This window comes from Rhamphochromis sp. 'chilingali' (assembly GCF_963969265.1).
Source record: "Rhamphochromis sp. 'chilingali' genome assembly, chromosome: 4".
NCBI classification, from domain to species: Eukaryota; Metazoa; Chordata; class Actinopteri; order Cichliformes; family Cichlidae; genus Rhamphochromis; species Rhamphochromis sp. 'chilingali'.
Window position 1 is genome coordinate 29,939,608 of NC_137948.1, and position 23,703 is coordinate 29,963,310.

Below are 23,703 nucleotides of genomic sequence, written 5' to 3' on the forward strand. Positions count from 1 at the left end.
TAACGATGTCCACACCATGACCACACTGCACCAATCAAAGTTTACAGTAAGATAATGCACCATGTAACAAGGTCCAGATCATCTTAATCTCGTTTCTTGAAAGTGACAATGAGTTCACTGTACTCAAATGAGCTCCAGAGTTTCTCAGTTCAACAGAGCCCCTTTGGGGTGTGATGGAACAGGAGATTCACATCATAAAAGTGTAGTTTGACGCTGTCGTGTCTGTATATACCAAAATAAGTAAAGCCCACTTGTTTTGCCTGATATTCTCTGTTTTTTATCAGAATACGATCATTTGATCTCGGGTAAACTGCAGATTATAGTGTGGTCTGTAACATATTAGTAAATGGAGAGATTTTACAGGAAAATAATAGGGTGGCATTCCCAGCATAAAGGTTCATTTAAAAATAACTTAAATAAATAAATAAAAATAATATTTTATAGCTTCATTGGCTGGGCATGTCTGCAGGACCACATAAATAGTTGGGTTGCGGTCACGTGGTTCTGATGACGTGCGGAGGCAGCGCGATTTTTGAGTGGAGGGCGGAAGTAAACATGGAGGACACTGTGGAGAGTCAGGAGAGCAGCTATTGTGCAACTTTAGACCCCGTTTCTCGGGAGAGATATAAACAGATAGTTAAAAAATATATCGGACGTGATCCGTATTCTTTGAAAATGTCCGAATACACCACAGAAGTAAAGGATTTGCCTACTATCGAGGCTGTGGATATCACCAACTACTTGGTCCTCCAGACTTCTTACTACACTAGGCAGCAAATGAAAGCTTTCAAGAGTCTGGAGGCGTACAATTTTTTTGTCAGCGGGTGGGTCCACAACCTTGGAACAAAACGTCTCCGTGATGGATACAGTTTGGTGTTTGCAAGGGTGAGTGTTTGTTCTTATATTGCTTTATCTTAAACACGCTAACAGTTAGCGGTAGCGGCTTTAACGTCAACAAACATGCCACATCCTTAGGACTTCGTTAGAGTGACAGTTGTTTGTTTCAAGGTAAACCATTCTCAGCGGTCTAACGAGACACCTCTGAAGACTTGGGTAATTGCAAAGGAGGATGGAGAAGTGATTGCAGCTCATTGCAATTGTATGGCAGGGTTAGTAGCCTGTTCTCCACTGTCACTAGGCTCAAATCCGGGCTCTCAGCCGTCTGTTGCATATCCAAAATCGCCTCTGCACATCGATGCTGTTCTGCCTTAAGCTTCATTCTTTTCTCTCGTTTGAGAACTGATTCCGATCTGGGTTTTCGTTCGTAGCCGAGATTGACCGTCGGAGCCCAGTCCTCCGACTCTTCGTCATCCAAAGCACTTGGGCAGCCTATAGTCCCAATCAAGTCAATATTAGACTACTAACTTAAAAGCACTAAGTAAACGAGAATTTAACGACAACCTAATGCTAATAAGTTCGTTTGCAAACATAACATTACCTCTGACGAAGTGGTCGCTGCAGACACGGGCATTGGCAGACTCTGCTCCTCCCGACTGTAAACGTAAATTTAAAATCCATTTTTTCCTACGTTTTTCGGTTAGAATTTTCCATTTTTCTCCTCTTCGTTGGGCTATTTTTGGTACCCTAAAATACCGTTTATCAGTTTCTCTGGTCGACCTACTGGAGCATCCGTAAACACAACAGGACATAGGCATTTTGCGTACTGTCTGTCTGTGATTTTGCGCTTATCTTTTTCACTTCCGACCGCCAGTCAAATTTCGCGCTTTACGTCGACGTCACGTCTACGTCAAATGAAACCTAGCTATTGTAGTCTCCCGCCTTCTAGTGGCTCAGTCAAAGAAAAGCAAATTCCACCGGTTTTTGTTTGCGTAACTGTGGGCGAGCTCCTCCCACCAGGCCACAGACTATTGGTTAATACTCTAAGCAAAACCACGTGGTTGGTCAGTGGGTGCTGTCCGTTAAACCTGTACGGAACAGTTTCCACACGCCCGATTGTTGTGTAAGCGTCTCTCCCACCCTTGAACCTGCGGTAAGTATCACCTAGACGAAGCTCAGGCTGTAGTGAATTTGTGAAAAGGGAAAATAACTTTGTGTTTTCCTCAGTCATGCCGACGTCACCTGTTAAAACGAGGATCCCCCTCACCAGCTTTGGACACTTGGTAACAGAGGTGAAGGTAGGAAGGGGGCTTGATCCGGGGATTTCCAGGTGAAATGAAACGGTGCATGCGGTGGAGGGGGATTTAGCTGTAACAGAATGGATATGAAGGGGTTTAAAAGACAAACGGGAGGGGGGGCGGGGGTCTATAATAAACATTAAGGGGGGTCTTAATGTTTAGGTTATCATTTATGTGTTATAGTGTCATCAGTAAGCAGCAACAGCAGTTACCTTTGTCCTGCTTTGTCTTCTTTGATGGATCTGCCCAGTGAATGAAGCACATTTCCACAAGCAGCACAACGTCTTTATTACCTTTGACTTTATTATGTAAGATTGTATTTGGCTGCTATTCTGTACAAGTGAAATTCAACTGAAAGAGGCAGGAAACAGACCAGCTATTAAAAGAATATACAGAGGGCAACAAAAAAGACGGATCCTTAAAACTTGGGCTAAAAACAGTCCATGGAAACTAAAATCATCCAAAAATCCCAGTAAGACTTACATCATACATGCCTGTAACTGTACTACAGACAGATTAAACCATGAATGGGGTTGTGGGGAATTTCCTTAAAGATCAGAATCTGCACCAGGAGGACCCGGGGCCCCACTGCACAAGTGTTAGGTCTGAAATTCGTGTCTGAGGATTTCATCCTGGAACCTAAAAGCAGTCAGGGCACCGCCGGCTAACACGTGGAGGTCTTCTCAGACGCACTGCTAAAAAACGGTCATGCAGGAAGATGTTGCATAATTCAGCTGCATCTGCAGGCTCTTTCACATCTGTCGTATGTGCTCAGTGAGTAAAGAGAATGCAGCACCAGAGGCGCACCTGCCAGCTGTGCTAGGTGAGCTGCACAGAGCAGGTCCCACCGAGTCACAATGGCTTTTGCTTCCTGACTGGACTGATCGATATGCCTGAAGTGTTACTGTGATGATGGATCAGACTAGAGAGTTTGGGGTTTTTTTTAGATTATAAAATAAAGACCTGTTTATTAGCCTCTTAAATGTCAATGTAAATTGTTTATTTATTTATTTGTTTGTTTGTTTGGTGGCATTTATAATTTCTTAGTACCTTCTAGATGCCAGCTCCTCTGATTAATATATTTTAAAAGACTTCTCCTTTAAGTAACAAGGTGCCATTTCCGGCATAGATGTTTATCTAAAAATAAAATATAAATAGACTAAAACATTTAAAATGGTTTCTTTATTTGGCTCAGCATGTATGCAAACATATTATTTAGATGCTAAAATGTTAACTATAAACTTATTTATTCCTTCATTCATTTAATCAATGTTTGCAATCCTTTTGTTTGACCACTTGGGGGCAGCAGTCAATTTTATCTGAACACTTGTGGATCTGCTTTTTAGTCCTACACATATGCATGAAGTACTCTTTGTTACAAGGGAGCAGCCACCCGTATATTTTCATTATATACATGAAGTACACAAGTAAGAATAATATATGCCTTTAACTGTTGGTTTGTGCTGGTGAAAAGTGTCAGTGAGCTTGGGTTAAGGCAGGGATGTCCAACTCCAGGCCTCAAGGGCCGGTGTCCTGCAGGTTTTAAATATCATCCTGGGCCAGCACACCTGAATCAAATGATTAGTTCATTACCAGGCCAATAGAGGACTTCAAGACATGTTGAGGAGGTAATTTAGCAATTTAAATAAGCTGTGTTGGATCAAGGACACATCTAAAACCTGCACGACACCGGCCCTTGAGGCTTGGAGTTGGACACCCCGGGGTTAGGGCTTGCTTCTGTACTGGAGCTGTAATGTGCTCAGTGCTGCCCCCTGTGCTGGCAGTGCAGAAGACACCACTGTGAGGTGGCCGGGCTACTTTTAAACTGTGTAAAAGGGAACCACAGATTCCCGTTGTCATATGATGCGTTATTATTAGTAGTAGTAAAACATAAAATGCTGACTGTAAGCAGTTTCAAAGTTACTAAGCGATTGATTCAAGAGAAAATAAACAGAAGACAGGATGTTTTTCATTTCAGTCTCAGTGATATTGTAGTTCATTCCTTAATGAAAGCTACAATTTAAAAACCATATAGACAAAGTGTTTGAGGTTTTTTTTTTAACTTGTTTGTATATAGATCTAGCTTTATATTCTTTCTTATTGTGTGCCATCTGTAATGTTTGACTCAAATACCCCACAGAACTGGACAGCATAGCGAGCTCCCATCCTCTGTCAAGCTGTCACCCTTAACCCACGAAGTTCAGGAACTGTGGGATATGATGTTTGTTTAATTGTCATGTAAATATTAGGCAAGACTGTTACATTTGGTATTTTTCATTAATAGTAGTACTATACTTGTACATATCAACAGGAGTTTGACTTCAGTTTTCATACACCGGCTCCTTCCAGCTGTAGAGCTGATGCTGGTTTCAGCTGTTGTTGTTTCAGGCTCCGTTTGTCTGTTTGAAGGGGAAGGTGGATATAAGACTACTGTTGTAACCACAAGAAGAAGAAAAACAAAACAAGCTCACTGCTGATTTTCAAAAATTATTTCAGTTGCACTTTTTCAACTTTTATTGACGTGGTTTCACGTATAAGGTTTCAGGAGGAACAAGAGTTTCCTCTCTGCTACGTTAATAATATGAACCATAGCGGCAGGACAAATCAGCAAGATGAAGAGGAGCATTGTGTCCCTCCTCGACCCTGGCTCACTTTATCTAATGTTCGTAATGGGAAACTATTTCCCTCTTCACAAGAATTCTTTCATTTCCTCGTAGTTTACTGTAAACCTGATGTTCTAGATGAATGGTTCCCTTCATGGAAATCAGTGCATGTGACAAACGCCTAATTGTTGTCCCAAGTCTGGGTAATCAGACAGACAACAATAACCGTCCTGACATTTATCAAGCACAGGATTAGTTTGGATGTAAACGACAATCACATAAAGCTCACGGGCTTAAAGTGCTAGTAAAGTATATCTATGTTTTTTGTTTTGTTTTTTTCCTCTCATGCTAGCTGAGTATGAAACACAAACCATGTGATAAAGTAAGCTTTGTTTAGCACAAAGTGCTGCCTGGCTGAAGTCCACTCACCACCGGCTGTAAAACCACAGCTTAGTCGGTTTCACACCTTGGTTTTTCGTATGCATGATGCAAATGAGATGTGGTATGGCAGTTTGCGAGTTTTACAAATGCGGGTTCTCACATTTGTTTGCTTTTTACAGAGCCAAGCTAGCAGTTTCCCTCTTTTTGTGCTAAGATAGCTAACAGTGGCCTGACTGTAGCGTAGCATTCGCTGTTTAGAGTTGTATATATGGATTCTAATTTATAGTTTTAGGAATAAAAGTGATCGATAAAATATGCTGCTTATATTCTGTCACTTTTTTGGAGTCTGTTGACTCCAAAGGTTTGATATTTAATAACTACTGCTTTTAATGTTTTTGCATTGAATTGGTGTAACGAAATAGAACTGTTCAGGCCCTACAGGTTTGGAAATGATGTTCAGGTTGGGCCAGTTTGACTGCAAAGTGAAAATAAGGCACTTTAGGATCATTTTGGTTTGACAACAGTGTAATAACTCACCCCAACAAACCATTCAAGTATGTGGGAGTTTCCATCCTCTCCTCTGCCTAACGATTGTAGTTTTTTGGCCCCTCTGTTGCAGACATCCTTTCTGTCTCCTCTCGATCCTCTCTATTCCTTTGTTTTCACACTCATCTTCTTCTTTCAGCTGCTCCCTTCAGGGTTTGCCATAGTGGATAATCTGCCTTCTGCTCTGTCTGTAGCATCGTCCTCTGTCACACCAAGCCTCTACAGGTCCTCCTTCACTACATCCACGAACCTCCTCTGTGGTCTTCATTTTTGCTTTCTGCCTGACAGCTTCATGTTCAGCATCCTTTGTATATATTTCCTTTTGTGTATGTATGTATGTGTGTATGTGTGTATGTGTGTACATACATGTACATGTACATACATGTACATATGTGATGTAGCATAACTTAAGCAGCAAGGAAGGTGATAAGTAAATAGCATTAGCAGACGATTGAAGTTCTTTTATTTTCCCTTTTACCATAAACAATCAATCAGGCATGCAAAAATCCCACTGGCTTTATACAAGACTTTGCCCATACCTGACCTCGTTAGTCCCTACCATTGAAACAAAATAGGTCAAACCAAATAATACAATTCTAAACAAAGAACAGGAATAAAGTCATGCATGAAACTGACAAACTCATTTACTCAACTAAATAGTTTGTAAAGTAAAACACTTCATACAATATAACTCAAAAGGCTACTTTAAAGAAAACAAACAATACTATACAAAATGAAAAACCCTCCATTTGGTTACACCCAGTGATGCAATCATTGACCTCATGACCCTATATAAACAGGAAGTAGTGGGCGGCCCTTCCCATACACCTGTCTCACATATAGGACCTGAATGCACAACATGGACACCATGGTAAGTATAACCAAACGTGTGTACGTGTGTACGTACATGTGTATGTACGTGTATGTACATACAGGGAGTGCAGAATTATTAGGCAAGTTGTATTTTTGAGGAACCATGTTCTCAATGAACCCAAAAAACTCATTAATATCAAAGCTGAATGTTTTTGGAAGTCGTTTTTAGTTTGTTTTTAGTTTTAGCTATTTTAGGGGGATATCTGTGTGTGCAGATGACTATTACTGTGCATAATTATTAGGCAACTTAACAAAAACAAATATATACCCATTTCAATTATTTATTTTTACCAGTGAAACCAATATAACATCTCCACATTCACAAATATACATTTCTGACATTCAAAAACAAAACAAAAACAAATCAGCGACCAATATAGCCACCTTTCTTTGCAAGGACACTCAAAAGCCTGCCATCCATGGATTCTGTCAGTGTTTTGATCTGTTCACCATCAACATTGCGTGCAGCAGCAACCACAGCCTCCCAGACACTGTTCAGAGAGGTGTACTGTTTTCCTTCCTTGTAAATCTCACATTTGATGATGGACCACAGGTTCTCAATGGGGTTCAGATCAGGTGAACAAGGAGGCCATGTCATTAGTTTTTCTTCTTTTATACCCTTTCTTGCCAGCCACGCTGTGGAGTACTTGGACGCGTGTGATGGAGCATTGTCCTGCATGAAAATCATGTTTTTCTTGAAGGATGCAGACTTCTTCCTGTACCACTGCTTGAAGAAGGTGTCTTCCAGAAACTGGCAGTAGGACTGGGAGTTGAGCTTGACTCCATCCTCAACCCGAAAAGGCCCCACAAGCTCATCTTTGATGATACCAGCCCAAACCAGTACTCCACCTCCATCTTGCTGGAGTCTGAGTCAGACTGGAGCTCTCTGCCCTTTACCAATCCAGCCACGGGCCCATCCATCTGGCCCATCAAGACTCACTCTCATTTCATCAGTCCATAAAACCTTAGAAAAACCAGTCTTGAGATATTTCTTGGCCCAGTCTTGACGTTTCAGCTTGTGTGTCTTGTTCAGTGGTGGTCGTCTTTCAGCCTTTCTTACCTTGGCCATGTCTCTGAGTATTGCACACCTTGTGCTTTTGGGCACTCCAGTGATGTTGCAGCTCTGAAATATGGCCAAACTGGTGGCAAGTGGCATCTTGGCAGCTGCACGCTTGACTTTTCTCAGCATTCAGAGAACTGGTCTCTGAATGCTATTGACACCCTTTTCTCAACGAGAAGTCTGGGCTCGGGAGAGCCTGAGTGCCCTGGAGGGACTTTCCCTGCCGGATACACGATGGACGGGTGGCAGAACTGGAGGGTCGTGTGCCTGGCGGGACTGTCGATCGAGGACGCTGAAGATATCTATCTATTCGGAACCGTGATAACAGGGTTCTTGCTGATCGGAGTTGGCTTAGCCCTGGTTTACCACAGAAATAAGAGAGCGGAACCAGCTGTTCAAACCCCCCCAAGGCTGCCCGCTGGAATCGACGCAACGGGACGAGGCGCGACCTCTCACAACGAACGTAATATGGTTAACACCTTGGAGACGCTTGCATCGGCTGTGAAGGCTCAAAGCAACAACATTGAGCGTATGGGGGGATACATCAGAGAGAGGCCTGCTCAAAATGGGACCCTTGAGCAACAGTTGGAAGACATCGCGGAACGGATCACTGCTGCTGTGAGGTCTCAGAATCAAAAGAACGACAACACCATGGAACAGAAGTTTGATACCATCATGGGGAGGCTCGCGGCTCTCCAACGGGAGATCGAGAGGCCAGTGTCGGAGTGTTAGGGCAGCCTGAAAATTCTCCTGGGCTGCTCGCATGGAAATTTACAAAATCAACATCGAGATTTGATGTGTATGTATGTGTATGTACATACATGTGTATGTACGTGTGTGTGTGTGTGTGTGTGTGTGTGTGTGTGTGTGTATTAGGGGTGCAACGATACACAAAATTCACGGTTCGATATTTTTTCGATACAAAAAAATGTTCATGCCTTTTTAATTTGTCATTTATTAAAATTATAAATATATATTTTAACTCAAAAGTACAGTTTTTAAATTGTATGTTGCTGAAACAAAAAAGTAATAAAAAAAATTAATATATCTCAGGGCTCGCAAAATTTCAAAATCCCTGGTAGCCCTTCGGGCAGGGACTCTTCAGTTTTTGGTAGCCCAAAATAAATTTAAGTAGCCCGAATAAAAAAAGAGAGCAATTTTTTTGATTGATGTTTTGTTTCCTTTACAATATTATACATTAAAGTATAATATTGTATAATTATATAATATTAACTTCTTATCTTGTGCCCGTTTTTTATTTTGACAGCGAATGCGCACCTGCGGACCACTTATGTGCAGCCCTGGTTATTTAGCTCGTCATATCGCAGCCACAGAAATTCTTTTGTCCATGAAACCATAAAGCTGCACTTTCTTTTTGCCTTATAGTCTGATTTTTCATAACTTTTCCGTTTTGTGGTAAGCTTTTCTTTGGCTGTCACTTCTTCACCCTGACCTGTCTTATTTGGCTCAGCAGAACTAAAATATATATCCTGCTGCTTTTACACACACACTCACATAACGCTCAGCGATTCTCTGCGCGATCAACCTCTCACATGTTTAAGCTGCGGGAGATTTCACTTGTCATGTTTGCATAGTAAGCTAACGATTGATAAGACGATGTCAGAGGAATTGGTGCACAAATTATCATCAGTCACCAATCAGTGCTGTCGCTCTCTATACACAGTTCGCGCGATTGCAAAGTGAAAGCAAAAAACAAGCGCAAATTCAAACGTGATTTCAATATGTCACATATTGACAGTGGCTCGCCGATGCCAATGACATAATTACCCAGCTACATTTCCGAAAGAATGCAAAAGCATTGACATATATATTTCCTTCCTACGACAGGCCGATGGGCAGGGCAGAGATAGATTTTGGTAGCCCAACTGGAAAAATCGCTAGCCCCGGGACGTCGGGCTAGCGATTTTTGCGAGCCCTGTATCTGATTGAGGAGTCACTCATCTTTGGAAAAGAGAGTTTATTACAGAGAAATGGCTCTTTCCAAAATAAAAGCTATACTATACGCTTCTTCTGGGCTATATTCTCAGCAGCATATTAAATATATCAGGTCCCCATAAGGAGAATCATGTGCTCACGGCTGTCTAAATGACTCGGGTAAAGTTTGTAGCATGCGTGCTTGTTGTTTTTGTCTGCTTCCACTTGTCTTTGCACTAGGATGATGTCGGTGTAAATGTGCAGTCATATTCGTTGTGTTCCCACTAGTGCTGTCAGCGTTAATCTCGTTGAAATGACGTTAACTCCACAACACTGCAAAACTCAGTTAACGAGCTACCGCGGATCGCCCCGTGCGTGGGGCTAGACTGCCAACACGTTAACGAGCTAACTGCGCTAACACACTAGTTCCCACCCATGTAATTGAGCATTGCGTGGCACATCCAACATACTGTTTTACTTTAGTCCATGACTCGCTTACCTTCAGGGTCATACGTCACATGAAAACCAAAATAATTCCAAACGCCAGATCTGAATGAGGGTGGGGGAGGTTCAATTTTCCATGTTGCAAGGAGAGCTTAACTTCTGTCTCGCTAGCTTGCCCTGCCCTCAGTGAATCTGCGTTCGACTACTCCGCCTAGGCTGCACTGTCGAGCGCAGATCCGCTGAGCGCTCAACACAGACAGCATCGTCAGAAGGAAAGTTGATAAAATAAATTAAAAATTTTGTATTGTTCATACATATGCGCACCGAACCGAAAGCACAGTACCGAACGGTTCAATTTCGATACGAGTATTGTTGCACCCCTAATATAAATAAATAAATATATATATATATATATATACACACACACACACACACACACACACACACACACACACACACACACACACACACACAAAACATATTAAGGATTGTACATTAACATAAAATTGTTATACACACACATATGAAGAGAGAGAGAGTATGCATTGTATGCAAACGGCTACCAAACAGCCATCATAATTCATCATACAATGAGAACAGGACAAATCAACAATTGACAATGACTAATTAATATTAAAATCTGTAACGTAATGTATTGTTTGGCGTTTAGTCTGTTACTGTTGCTATTTTTACCATTTCTTCTGTAACTCACATAATTTCCTTAGGGATTAATAAAGTATTCTGATTCTGCTTGTTTCAGGATGACCTGCCATTATCCAATGACACATCTGCTTACCTGCATCTTTTGCTCGTTTCTCCTCCTCTTCTTTTCTCTTTTTCTAAACTGATGACCTGATGGCTTTGAACTTTTCTTGTCCATCTTCCATTGGTTTTAATTTTGCACTCCAGTATGAACACCCACCTCAACCCAAGGATCACCACAACATCACAGATTCACTTTGTCTAGGGTGCATTTCTGATATTTCACACAAACCAGGATTCAAATCATGAATACATAATGGGCTTGGATTTACAACATTATAAATGAAATGTGCTCTATTTGGAAACAGCAAGCCCCCCCCCCCCCCCCCCCCCCTTTCAACGGCATGTGTGTGAGACTTTAAATCATCAAACTGTAAATTTTAAATTGTTATTGATCCCTTTACCCCTGGTCCTAAAGTGTATATTTATTTTCTTACTCTTCTTACATATATTTTTTGCTTGCTTGCACTGCTGTAACTGGAGCCTTGTCGTGTCTCGTCTCTCTATATCAGGGGTCCCCAATCCCAGTCCACGAGGGCCGGTGTCCCTGCAGGTTTCAGATCTCAACCTGGGTCAACACACCTGAATCACATGATTAGTTCATTACCAGACCTCTGGAGAACTGAAGACATGTTGAGAAGGTAATTTATCCATTTAAATCAGCTGTGATGGATCAAGGACACATCTAAAACCTGCAGGGACACCGGCCCTCGTGGACTGGGATTGGGGACCCCTGCTCTATATACTGGACTGTATGTAGCGGAGATGACAAAGTTACTTTGACTTCAGCAGCAAGCAGGCGCACCGAGGGCTCTCGCGCTCACTTTTCGTGTATAGAATTTCGAAAAAACATTGGTGCAAATTATAAATCTGTATTATAATGTCTGGTGTTTTCTTGTTTGTTGGTTTATTTTTATTTTGTTTTACTTTGCGAGTTGGTTATTAGATGCTGCTCCAGCCGGTCAGAAAATCCCTCGCCGCCCCGCCCTCTCCTCACTGCGCCGCAAGCAGCAGGCGCACCTCGCAAACGAAGGGCGTCCTTACTCCCAGCAAATGGGTGATAGAAAACCGATCGGTGCCTATGCCATTCCCAATGTGCGCTGGTTGACGTCGGGGGAGCATGAGTACAAGCTTTTTTTTTTTTTTTTTTTTTTTTTTTTGTTTGGCCGATGCCGTGATGCCGCCCCCCACCACGATGCCGCCCCGGGCAACCGCCCGTGTCGCCCATATCTAAAACCGCTACTGTGTACTACTATGCTGCTTTCCTTTTTTTCTTTTTTGTCTCTATTCTGAATGTGATTGTTGCACTTTGTACCAAACTATTTTAAAGCTTTCTTTACTTAATATTTTTGCAGATTACTTAAATTACAATTGATCAAAGTACAATATTTAAGCAATTAAAGTCTTTGACGGCTTTAACAATAAAGAGATATACACATCAAAAAATCAATAATTATATTCCAGTAACATCATGTATATTACTCAAGTGTCATTACATATGTGAATGATTGTAACTTTTACTTAGGTAAAACGTCTAATTACTTTTTTACCCTCAAAAGTCAACAAGATTATGTTTAAATTGTTATTCAGGTCCGCTTTTCACATAATAACTCTGCATTAGGACTCAGGGCTGCATATGAGCTTGAACTTGCTCCCCTCCCCCATTTGCCACCCAATTTTTAAAAATCATTTAAACACCCCTGATATCCTCTTTGCTTCCTCTGCAAATGTCCAAACCATCTCAACCTTGCCTCTATAGTTATGTCTCCAAACGGCTCGACCTGAGCTGTCCCTCTAATATGCTCATTTATAAGGTCCAATGTCCATATAATGTCTATATAATGTTAATTCTTGTTGATCCCAGTGAAAATCTTATCTTTAGCTTGGCTTCCTGTTTTTTTGTGGGTGTTACCATCTCCAAACCATAGTTCACAGTTGATCTCACATCCCGTCTTGTAAACCTTCCTTTCCCTTTCTTGCTTTCCCTTTCACTCTTGCCATTGTTTTCAACCCCACTTCTGCATCTGTCTCGTCTTTATCAGCATGCCTCTTTCACCCTCTCCTTTTCATTTCTTATTTAGTGAACCTGAGCTCCTGTGTATTTGTGCCCACTAGCATACACCGACACGATTGGTAAAAAAAAAACTCAATAGGGGGAAAAAAAGGCATGTGACACATGCAGCAATCAAATATATTAACAATATAAATCATTTTAATAAAAGGAATCATCACAATACATTTCAAAGGGTGTCCCACTTTAACTGAAATGAATGACCCATTTTATCTAATACATTACGGTAAACTGGGCCAGGAGGTAAAGAGATTTCTCTTCATTTTACAAAATTTTATCTGAGAGAGATCCTCATAACAAGGGTTGTGAATTTAGAGATGTCTCTTTGCTTGTTATTGATTTATTAACCTTATTAACAAGTGAGATTTCATATGTTCGTTCGCTTGTCATCTGACAGTTTCAAAACGAGGTGTTCCCCTTAGGAACCTCAGACCAAATAAGATCAAATGCTAAATATCAGGTAGTGTTTTAGCACCAGTTTAAAATGTCTTGCAGTCAGTCACCAGCTGTTAACCTTTAAAGAGATGAGATGCTAAGATCCTAAAATAACCCACGTTACCTACAGGCCCAATTTTCACCCAGAGCAACCACCTTTTTTTTCCACTGCTCAACAGACAAAAAAGTAGCAGTTAAAAAAATGTAATAATTGAAATTTGTAGACTTGAGAAATGTTATTAGCTTGTTTATTAAGGGAAAACGCTTAGGATGTTGCTACAGAGTTTAATGCTAATGGATGTGGAAGCTGAGCTAGGGTCACATAGTACAGGTTCACGACCAAATCAGCTTCATCAAATTCAGACGGTATGCTGGGTGTGATCTCAATTACTAGTAACCAGTGTTGGCTAAGTTACTTTAAATTAGTAACTTAGTTACATTACTAGTTACTTCTATCAAAAGTAACTCAGTTACTTCAAGTTACTCGTTACTTTCAGAGTAACTAGTTACTAGGGAAAGTAACTTTGGTTTAACTCAGAATTCTCTTGTTAATGTGTTGCTTCCGTAACTGGATACCCAGCAAGATTGCCAGTCTTCTAGCTTGCTTACTTGCCACAAGTGCACTGTGCCACCTACCAATAGAAAGGAAAAAATAATGTGCACATTTCCACGAGAGAAATCCCACGCCTGATTTTATCCTAGCCTGCTTTTTACATCCAACACAAAAACTGCAGTCGTGGTGCTTTCGATTGTACTCAGAACTCGGAAATTCTGCCTTCTGAATAGGAAGATGTAGGTAACACCAGACTGCAGATGAGCTGCATACAGGGCTGGACTGGGACAAAAAAATCGTCCCGGGCATTTTGACTAGAGGCCGGCCCACCATTATAGGAAAAATCATAAAGCCTTTGAATGAAAACAAACACTGCTGTGACAGTGATGTACACTGTTCTGATGGTATATATGTATCAATCTATCAGTCGTTTGTTGTAAGACTCAGATAATTATTTTTTTAAAAGTGAGACATTTTAAATGAGAATAAGAAAGTATTTCCTTGTGCCCCCCTCTCCCTTTTAATGCCCTACATGGACCCCTGGCAACACTTTGCTAGACCCGCCCCTGCACAGTTACCAGCTGTCAGCTACTTAGAAAAGGATCCTGGTGTTATTTGTCTCTCAGAAACAGTTCATAACTTCCCTTCAACTCATTCATGTCACCTAAAAGGTAAACCTGTTTCTCCATCACCTGTTCAGCTCTGATGATTCAATAAGGACGTCTCCTGGTTTCATCTTCATGTTTCCCTCTCACCAGATAACCAAACCGATATCATGACCAGCAGGTTTTACAGCTGTGGCTCCAGCAAACATCAGCTGATACTAGAAATTAATATTAAATAAATTCTAACAACAGCTGATCAAGCTTAAACGTGCTGCTGTTGTTTAGCGCGACATCCGCTGGTTTCCTCTTTCTGGCGCAAAGTGGGCGATAAACAAACAAGAGAGAAAAGCCGATCAGCTGATCATTGATCAGTTTCATGATTGAAGTACAAACAGGAGAGGGAGGGGGAGAGGATGAGAGAAGAAGAGGCAGCTGTGCAGCGTAAACACAGAATAACTCCAGCTTTGTGCCTTTTTCATTGTAGCTGAAGTCCGGGACAAACTGTTCCTTTTCACCTCAGTAAGAAACGCGTAATATTTTCTCTGAATACGAGACGATTCCGTTTTTTACAGGACGGTTGGCAACTCTAATAATTAACCTTATGAACAAAATAAAGTTCAACATCAGTAACATAGCACCCACCCAGCTGTATAGAAACTCCGTCATGCTAGCTAGCACGCAGTACGAAAAATTCAGCATAACAAAAATAAACTCCACCTAAACTTGGTTCATATCTGACCCAGATGGACTGCAGGTCATAACTTCTTACCTGAAGTTCAGTTCAACTGACACTCACAGACCAGCGGCCACTTCGGGTCTCTCCTCTTGCCTCCCTTTTCCTTCATCCACCTGCTGGCCTCCACCACTTGCTAATGTTATTGAATCTGTGGAAGCTCCGCGATAGCCACCACAGGAAGTAACGAATAACGAGCCTATCTAAATCCCAGTAACGAGTAACGCGTTCCCGGTTTTGGCATAATAACTAGTTACTGTGCTCTTACCACAATAATAACGTAGTTACTGTAACGCGTTACTTAATAACGCGTTAGTCCCAACACTGCTAGTAACAAGTGTGCAATCCCACTGTTGCTTTATCACGCTACTCACAGAAAAACGTGCCTCTACATGCAAAGGTATGCACGTTCCACATCATCTATTTCTAAAATAAATTGCTTAATTTCTTCATAAAGTTTTCATATTGCAGCTTTTATTAGGTTACATGAAAAAACACAATAATAATTCCTTAATTAAAAAACGCAGAGTGCGCTTACTCAAGCTTTGTTATTGGGTTTTCCTTTTGTTTATTTTCCGTAAGTCTGTTCATCATTTAATCTGGTGCTTTCACATTCGTTCTGACTGGGTTTGCATAATTCTGAGGGCATTCATCATGTGCTTCTATTGTATGTGTTTGTTTGCTAGCTTTTATTTTCTGTTTTCTTCATCTTTCATTTTATATCTTTCAATGCACGTTTTTTTAAAAACGTCTTGGAAATGTGTCAAAAAATATCACAGATCTGATCTCAGCACTTCCTCTTACTGTTTCTGTGTTTTAGAGACAGCTGTTTGGCATTGAGGCCCCTTCTTCTGTGGAACTGACGGGTTGGAGGAAATACTTTAATAGCTACACTCTGCAGGGTCGCAGAAATGTACTTAACCAGCACACACTTTTATACACACGCACACATCTTTATAGAGATATTACACACAGGCGCGCCGACTCCTCACAATCCCAAATGTTTCCTTCTCTTCTCTGCAGTGTGTCTTGGCTACTTATGGGATCTTTGCAGTAACGGCAGCTGCCTACTTGGTGCTTAGACAGAAGAAAAAAGAAAACCAGACATCCACCTCCTCGGCCTGAGAGGCTAATGTCTTGCAGTCATGCCTTTTCTCTGTGATGCGAGCGGTACTGCACCTTCAAATGTGTCAGCTGCAAGTTACAGAGTGTTAATAAATACTTTGTCCGTGCTTGTCTGATCATTATTCATTGATATAATGAACAATCTGTCTGCTGCTGCAGAAACGGCAACAAAATCCGTAATTTTCTTATCCGTTTATTACCATTAAAGCAGCATGTTTTTCTCTATAAGAGATATAAAATAAGAAGAATGGCTGCACATTTTTCACAGTTTGATTCATGAATGCATTCACGTTCATGACTTTGCTTGTAATCCTTTTTGAATTCTTGGCTGCAGGTTGATTGACGAGGTAGTCGGTTAACCTGCAGTCTATTGACATGCTTGACATGACATGGAACTAATTGCAGCCCTTTGACTATGCACTTAAGCATAGTTAAGCATTGTTACGCAAAGCTGACAGAACAAAAAGGAAACAAGAGTCTTACCTGAGATCTTACACGCAGGCACCTGTGCTGCTTCTGCTGCTCCTGCTGCTGCATCACTGAGGTTTACACTTACTTTACACCACCGGGCTTTGTAAAGCATGATGTCCACAGGTATGTGTGAGCCTTTCTTTCATTTTGTTATAAATATAAACTAAACTTGTATATAAACTGAAATATATCCACAAAAATTTTTTTTTAAAGCAAACAGCGCTGTAGTAGTAAAACCATCAACCCATCCGTGATGCGGATGTTTGTTTTATAATCGGTATTGGTGTATTTTTCATGCAGCTGTAACATTTTTAAATAAATATAGTTATTTGCATTCAAACCAATCTCAAATTCAGTGTGCGTACTCGCTACGCACACACACACACACACACACACACACACACACAGGCTCTGCTGTGAGATCACATGATTTCAAGGAATCTGCGAGCTGAAGTGAAAGCGAAAGTGCGGTCGCGAACACCTGAATCAACGGTTTGAAGCGCGCATGCGCGTTTGAGCGAAAGAAGGAGCGCGTACGTTCTCTGAAAACGAAATCATCTTTTTTATCAAACGAGTTGCGACTTTCTGGGGGCGAGAAGCCGACTGTAGCTCACTGCTGAGACACGTAAGTAGGCTTAATTATTCCTTTAGCTCACATTGTCGCTGAAGCTTGAGGCGGACCGCTGTTGAAGGAATCCAAGAAAGCTGAAAAAGAAAAGTGTCATTTTCTCATTAAGTGTGGGAACTTGTGACAAGCTTTTCCAATTTCTTTAAAACACATCAGCGTGACGGAGGTAGCTGAACTCCACCTTCAAAAATCCCCCCACCTTAAGTAAATCTGTTGTATAGCACAGAATTTTGCAGCTGAATCTGTGGAGGATGTTTGGCCACATTTGAGCTTTTTCTAAACACTTTTGCAGCTCTTTGCAGTTTTAACTCGTCCTGCTGGTTTTACTGTTATTTCCGAGCTCCAGCACTCTGTGTGAAATGCCACCGTGTCTCTGATTTAAGGTGTGAGTCATAAATGCTCTCCTCTTGGGCTAAAGTAACGCCGTGTCATTGCCCTGCTCCACTGCTTAATATCTGGGCGTGTGAACCTATGAATTAAAACCTTAAAATCGTTGTCACTGGTTCTTTTAAATATATATAGATATATATAATATGTCTGTGTGTGTGTGTGTGTGTGTGTGTGTGTGTGTGTGTGTGTGTGTGTGTGTGAGAGAGAGAGATAATGATAGACTTTTACGTCATTGTGAGACAAAACTGTTATGTTAGCTGATAAAATGCAGCTGTAAGCTCATTGCAAACACTGACACTAGAAAAAATGAAGTTATTATAACTCAGTGTAATATTTATAAACATTGACAATAAAAAAGGGAAAATAAAATTAATTTGAACTGTTAAAATATATACATTCTCTACTCACTGCTTGGTACACACTGTACTCCTTAGAAAGTATTGATCAGCATCAAGTATTTGCATTTTATTCTTTATTGTAATGTAATTTTTTATTTGCTTATCTTAAATTTGAAACACAAAAATCTGTACAGGACGGTTAAAATGTTTTCATTGCTTTTGTTTTAAATGAAAAGCAGAAAATGTCACCACTAATCTGCTTACCTCACACTTCAGAGGAAATTAAGTCTTTTTATACACCTTTTTAGTCTCGCTTGATTGAGAAAGTGAAAGCGTTCTTCTGTCATCAGTTGTGTTGTAGCTGCCCTTACTGGTGGTTTGTAACACACAAACATGTGGTTTACTGTCAGCCGCACACCCTTTAAGTCTGGATTGGGCACCCATGCTGGGAGCGTGTGCCATGACAGTGTGCGTTACGCTATATAAAGCCAGGGCGTGTTTCAAACATCAGCTGTGCGCTCATCAGGAGGCATAAAACATGTACACCAGAAATGACAATGTGATTAATGCGATGTTAAGTGTTTGTGAAAAGCTGAGGATTAAAGTTACAATATAAACTCTCTGCAGCATGGCGTCTCAAAGTGCACTGAGCAACAGATGACCAGCCGGGAAGGAGTGAATGATGGAGGATCTGCCAGTGAAAAACGGAGTAACTGGTGCAACAGGTGGTCAAGAGGAGGATTGTTCTTTGTAGGATGGTCAGAGACAATTGCAATAAAGTGGTAGTACAAAGCCCAAAACAGAGCCACGCAGCCGAACCACAGAGCCCGAGTGAGCCCTCTGAAGAACACCGGGAACAGAGCCCAAACAGAGCGGAGTCGAGAGAGCTGGATTTACTGCACTGGGTCAAAAACAACTGTGAGGAAGACGCTGAGCTCTGGGTTAGTGTTCGCGATCACTCACTGCTGATTTTACTCATGTTGTTTTTGGTGATAGATTGTTTAAATATTAAAAGCACTCAGCAGGCAGAATACCACATTTTATGCCTTTATTGATTATTCGATCATTAACATGTGTGCACTAATGCATGGGCACAACTTTAATGTTGCAGCTTTTTAACTACTTTACACACTGCTGGGAACTGTCTTAAATGTCCATCACAGCTCATTTGTCAATTATACATTTGTATAGATCAAAACTAGTAGCTACTGTTATCAAACAGATACAGTGGAGGAAACAGCAGTTTCCCTCAAAGTGAGTAAAATTGAATGCATTTATAAAGATTTTCAGATGTACAGAACAAGTACTTGAGCGTGTACTTTTAGGCAATGTCGTGCAAAAGTATATTTTTAAATCCGTTTCTTTTTCATTTAAGTTAGGCTAAAAGCGAAACTAAATAATAATGCGATTGAAAAATTCAACGGTGTTTGTTTTACATTATTAACAGTATGATGGATACTAATATAATATGACAACATTTGTAAAAGTGAAACTACAAGTGACCCACAAACGTTTGTTTTTAAACTGCTATCAAAATAAAAGCTGATAAATTTATTAAGGAAAATAAACGATATGGCTGGAGCGTGGCGGTAATAAACTCGGTCACTCAGACCAGGTCGGTACAAAATGACACTCCCCGACAGGAAATCGTTGTTGTTACAAGGAAAGTGTTTGGAAGCCTGCCTGGCTTTATCATTGGACTTTGAACCTGAGCATGCCTCCCCCTCATGAGCCAAGGATTTACAGCACCATTATGGTGTTGGTAGTGGTCTTACAATGTTATCGCCCACAGAGCGCATCTTGTGTCAGAGCAAAACGTTACAAGTGGCGCTTATGGAAATTAACACGTGAAGTGAACTGATAAAGTTTCTAGTAAATGACCCAAGCATTGAGTTCACGCTGAGAAAGTGAAAGAACCCTTTGTGGTATGGCGGTTTCAGCTATTCGGAAAGTTTCCAGCAACATTCCTTGCTGTACATTTTTTGTTTATTACATAAGACGCCGAGTCACAAGTTCACGTGATGAGCAAGCTTAACAAAAAAGAAAAAAAGCACTCTAATTTAAAAAAAAAAGACATTTCAAAGATTTTAAAATTCTTTGAAATGGTTTTTTTCTCTCTAAGTGGCTGTATAGTTGCACCACAAACATTACAAATCAGATTTTTGTAAGTTTCAGTTTCTTTCTGATACCTCATTTGTGACCGATGTGCAATAATTTGTTCTAAAAATACTTGACAGGCGTCATTTAAGTTTCATTTAAAGTAAACTATTATGCTTATTTTAACTTTCAATGTTTTATTTTATTAATGGACCATAGTGTTTTTTGCTTTATTCACAGTTAAGCCTTTCAGTTCATCACTGATCTGAAACAAGCTGCTGTAGCTCCTCCCCCTTTAAGGCCACCCCCTCTTTAAGCCAGCTTTCTTCTAATTGGCTGCTCCTTTAAAACAAAAGAGCAGTGGGTGGGTGGGGCTTGATGTCATGCAAAAGCAAGACTCAAACAGACTGTGGGAGAGTATCTTCTGGCTGGCGGGGAGCGCTTGTGCACTGACCTCATCACTTAAAACTTTGCCTCACGTTTTTAAAGAAAAGCAACACAGGCAACATATATTTAGCCTTAGAGGCAAAGCCGAGGGCAAGAAAAAGCACAGCCTTCATTTTTGTTTAATCAGATTAGGAGCTGTTCGCTGTAGGCAGTGAAATCTCTGGTGTACCATCAGCAATAAAGACCCTGCAGCCACCAGAGAACACTTTGATTTATGTGCGTTTTTCATCATATTGACTGGACACGTCTGATCTTCTCCGCTGTAGGAAGTGACTGGAGCTGATTCCGATGGGTTGCCCACACACCTCCGTCCGTTCACCAGCGAAGCAGAGTATAAACTAGTAAAAAGTACTTACCAGCAGCTTCTGCAGAGTGATTACTACTGGGGATCCCTGACCATGGAAGAAGCCCACGGAAAACTCAAAAATGCTCCTGCTGGAACCTTCCTTATCAGGTAGTCAGCGCTGTTTTTCTTTATTTCTCTCTTTAACTGTTGTGTTTTTTTCCTGCTTTTTTCCCCCTTCATCCCATTAAAGCTAAACCAATGCAGTCCATCTCATTTGCCAAGCTCATGTGTAGTGACTGTACACCGCTGTGCTGTTGCAGGGACAGCGGGCAGCCGGATGTTTTCTTCACTCTGAGTTACCAAAGCGACGATGGCCCGACGAGTATTCGCATCCAGCTGAACAAGCTCCACTTCAATCTGTTTGGCAGCCAGAGGACTTTTCCTTCACTCTTTGCTCTGCTGACTTACTACACCAGCTCCTGCTGTAAACTGACGGTGCCCTTTCGTATTCACCGCCCAGAGGGTCTGAAACAGATGTGCAGGAGGGCGTTTGTAGGCATGTTTGGAGCAGATAGGATAAGCACATTACCTGGTCTCAACAAGCAAGTGAGAAGCTACCTTTGGGCATACCCTCACCCTATATAGACCCATGTGCTCCAAGTTTCTGTGTCAGGACGTTGTGCTATCACAAGGATAAAGAATTTTATTTCTTACTTTTTAAAGAAGTTATCCTTTGTACTATAAATGAGAGATAATAGAAGATCACTGCAGGTGACTGCTATGAATGATATTATTGGAGAGACAAGCGAGTAGAAGGCCGTAACCATCACAGGTAGAAATGGCTACATGAGGTAATTCAGGCAACCTGCGGCACAGATGGACAACCTGAAGGTTTCTGGTTGTTGAGAGGTTATTTGCACACCTTCTGAAAATGTATTGTTTTACAGATTTGACAAAGCACGTGTTAACGTTGTTTTGTTTTGGGGTTTGTTTTGGGGGGGGGGTTTATATGCACTGTCAGAAGTCAACAATGATTATTTATATAACTAAAGTTTCTAGCAATTTTCCCTGTAAAGGCTGCACCACTGCCTGTATGGTGACATTTCAGTTTGTCGTGCCTATGAAAATGTCATAACTGCTGCTGTTTAAAGCTGCACTAGCTGATATCTGAACTTATGAACGCATGAGCAAGCAGCCATGTCAACAGCTCATGAACGTGAGGGTAAATCAACTGTAAAAATCCACTTGGAGTGATGGTTTCTGGCTCGTTCCTTCTCTTTCTTTTTTTGCGTTGCTTGTTTGGTAACATTAGGTTAATTATCTCAATATCTTGGTACAAAGGTTCATTTGCTCTGGATGATGGGGGGAAACAGAGGAACGGATTCCAACCGCTAAATTGATGTTTATAATTCACAGAATTTGCAGTTAATACGATTCAGATATCGGTTAACTTCGCCGCGGTTCTTTATGAGGTTGCAGATGTAATCTTCCCATTACAGAAGGAATCCTCTTTTTCTGTTATCTCACAAAAAGAGGATTCCTCCAGCTGTAGCTGACCTTAGATTCTGTAGTTTTGCTCTCACCTGTATTTAAAAAAAGCATCGACTTTGTGTTTTTTGTCTTTCTGTTGGGGTTTTGTGTTGGCCTTCTCCTGCCTGGCTGTCAAGGGGGTCGGCTACAGCAGCTAAACTAAGCAGCAGAGTTGACTGAATGTTTGTTTTTGTCACTTTCGTCTGTGTAGATTCCACCATAATTCTTTTTTTATGTAAAAGTATTGATTAATGCAACTGATCAACACTTGAAATTATTCTAGTTACTGTCTTTGGTCTTCTGGTACAATATGCATGTAATATTGTCTTGTTCATATTGAATAAATAATTTTTTATACTAGATAAAATATATGTAAACCTAAGACTTGATTACTGCCCACTCAAAGACAGGAAGAGGAATACAAATCACTTCCTTTCTAGTAAGTATGTAAGCTTTGAAGGTAAACATGACAAAAACCTAGAGAATTTTTCAAAACAAGAGTAAACAAACACAAGTGTAAATATATTAGTTTTTAGCTGTTTTTTGGCTTTTATTTTGGGGGGGGGGTTAGCCATTGAAGGTTTTGGTCCTGTCAGTTCACCAACAGCTACAGTACACTGTGCAGAGCATTACGAGACAGTAGTGTAAAAAAATGACGCTTTGCTTGCTGTGCTCTGCTCAACTTTATGACAGTGGGACATGAGTCTATTTTTAGTAGTTGTTAGTAACAGGATACACATGTACTTCTCAAGATGCGATTGAGGTGCAGGTTTTAATCACTTTTCATGCATTTTCAGAGGCTCATTATTAATCGGGACAGCTGACCGACGAGCACTTTCTTTATTGCACATCAAACAGCTATGACCTTTAAAATATTTTAAAGTCAGGTGACTTTTGTCTTTTTATCTAAACAATAGATCAAAAAAACTTAATTGGCAAGTGAAAGCAAAACTTAAAAAAACAAGTAAAAGGAAAGCCTTACACGCCACTCTCCAGGCAAAAGTCTCGCCCCTACCTTACTTTATCTGTAAACTTGACCTTCTTTTTGCAGTTTTATTTATTTATTTTGCAGTTTTAAAGTGACACATATTTCAGAAACAATAGTTTCAGATTGTTAAAGGACCAATGCGATGGTTTCAGTGGAAGCCTTGTTTGCATTCCTTTTCTGAAGTGTTTAGTATGAATCAGTCACAAAGATCACCTCTGTGAGCATGACTAACTACATGTCTGTGTGATTTCATTTTAACCAGACTGA

The 23,703-nt window shown here is 40.8% G+C and overlaps 3 protein-coding genes across 5 annotated transcripts in view; 2 read left to right on the plus strand and 1 right to left on the minus strand.

Annotated features, from left to right (window-relative positions):
- Positions 1-1,752, minus strand: part of LOC308394869 (protein kinase C beta type-like) — a 54,440-nt gene extending 52,688 nt beyond the window's left edge. Inside the window, 1 exon segment of the mRNA XM_080879460.1 lies at positions 1,439-1,752. Within this exon segment, the coding sequence (XP_080735586.1) occupies positions 1,439-1,471 (33 nt within the window). The 5' untranslated portion in view covers positions 1,472-1,752.
- On the plus strand, positions 468-16,368 carry LOC308394871 (ATP synthase membrane subunit K, mitochondrial-like). 2 transcript variants are annotated; one of them, XM_080879464.1, is made up of 4 exons: positions 1,869-1,990; positions 2,065-2,135; positions 15,957-16,049; positions 16,160-16,368. In XM_080879464.1, exons 2-4 carry the CDS (start codon positions 2,067-2,069, stop codon positions 16,259-16,261), a joined length of 264 nt encoding a protein of 87 aa, XP_080735590.1. In that variant the 5' UTR covers positions 1,869-1,990; positions 2,065-2,066; the 3' UTR covers positions 16,262-16,368. The 2 variants fall into 2 exon arrangements, with proteins under 2 accessions (XP_080735589.1, XP_080735590.1); XM_080879463.1 differs by lacking the exons at positions 1,869-1,990; positions 2,065-2,135 and adding an exon at positions 468-885.
- A 140-nt stretch (positions 16,369-16,508) lies between these two features.
- socs1b (suppressor of cytokine signaling 1b) lies at positions 16,509-22,793 on the plus strand. 2 transcript variants are annotated; one of them, XM_080879461.1, is made up of 4 exons: positions 16,509-16,855; positions 18,716-19,029; positions 20,899-21,086; positions 21,239-22,793. In XM_080879461.1, exons 2-4 carry the CDS (start codon positions 18,844-18,846, stop codon positions 21,561-21,563), a joined length of 699 nt encoding a protein of 232 aa, XP_080735587.1. In that variant the 5' UTR covers positions 16,509-16,855; positions 18,716-18,843; the 3' UTR covers positions 21,564-22,793. The 2 variants fall into 2 exon arrangements, with proteins under 2 accessions (XP_080735587.1, XP_080735588.1); XM_080879462.1 differs by lacking the exon at positions 16,509-16,855 and adding an exon at positions 17,117-17,357.
- The last annotated feature ends 910 nt before the right edge of the window (positions 22,794-23,703 follow it).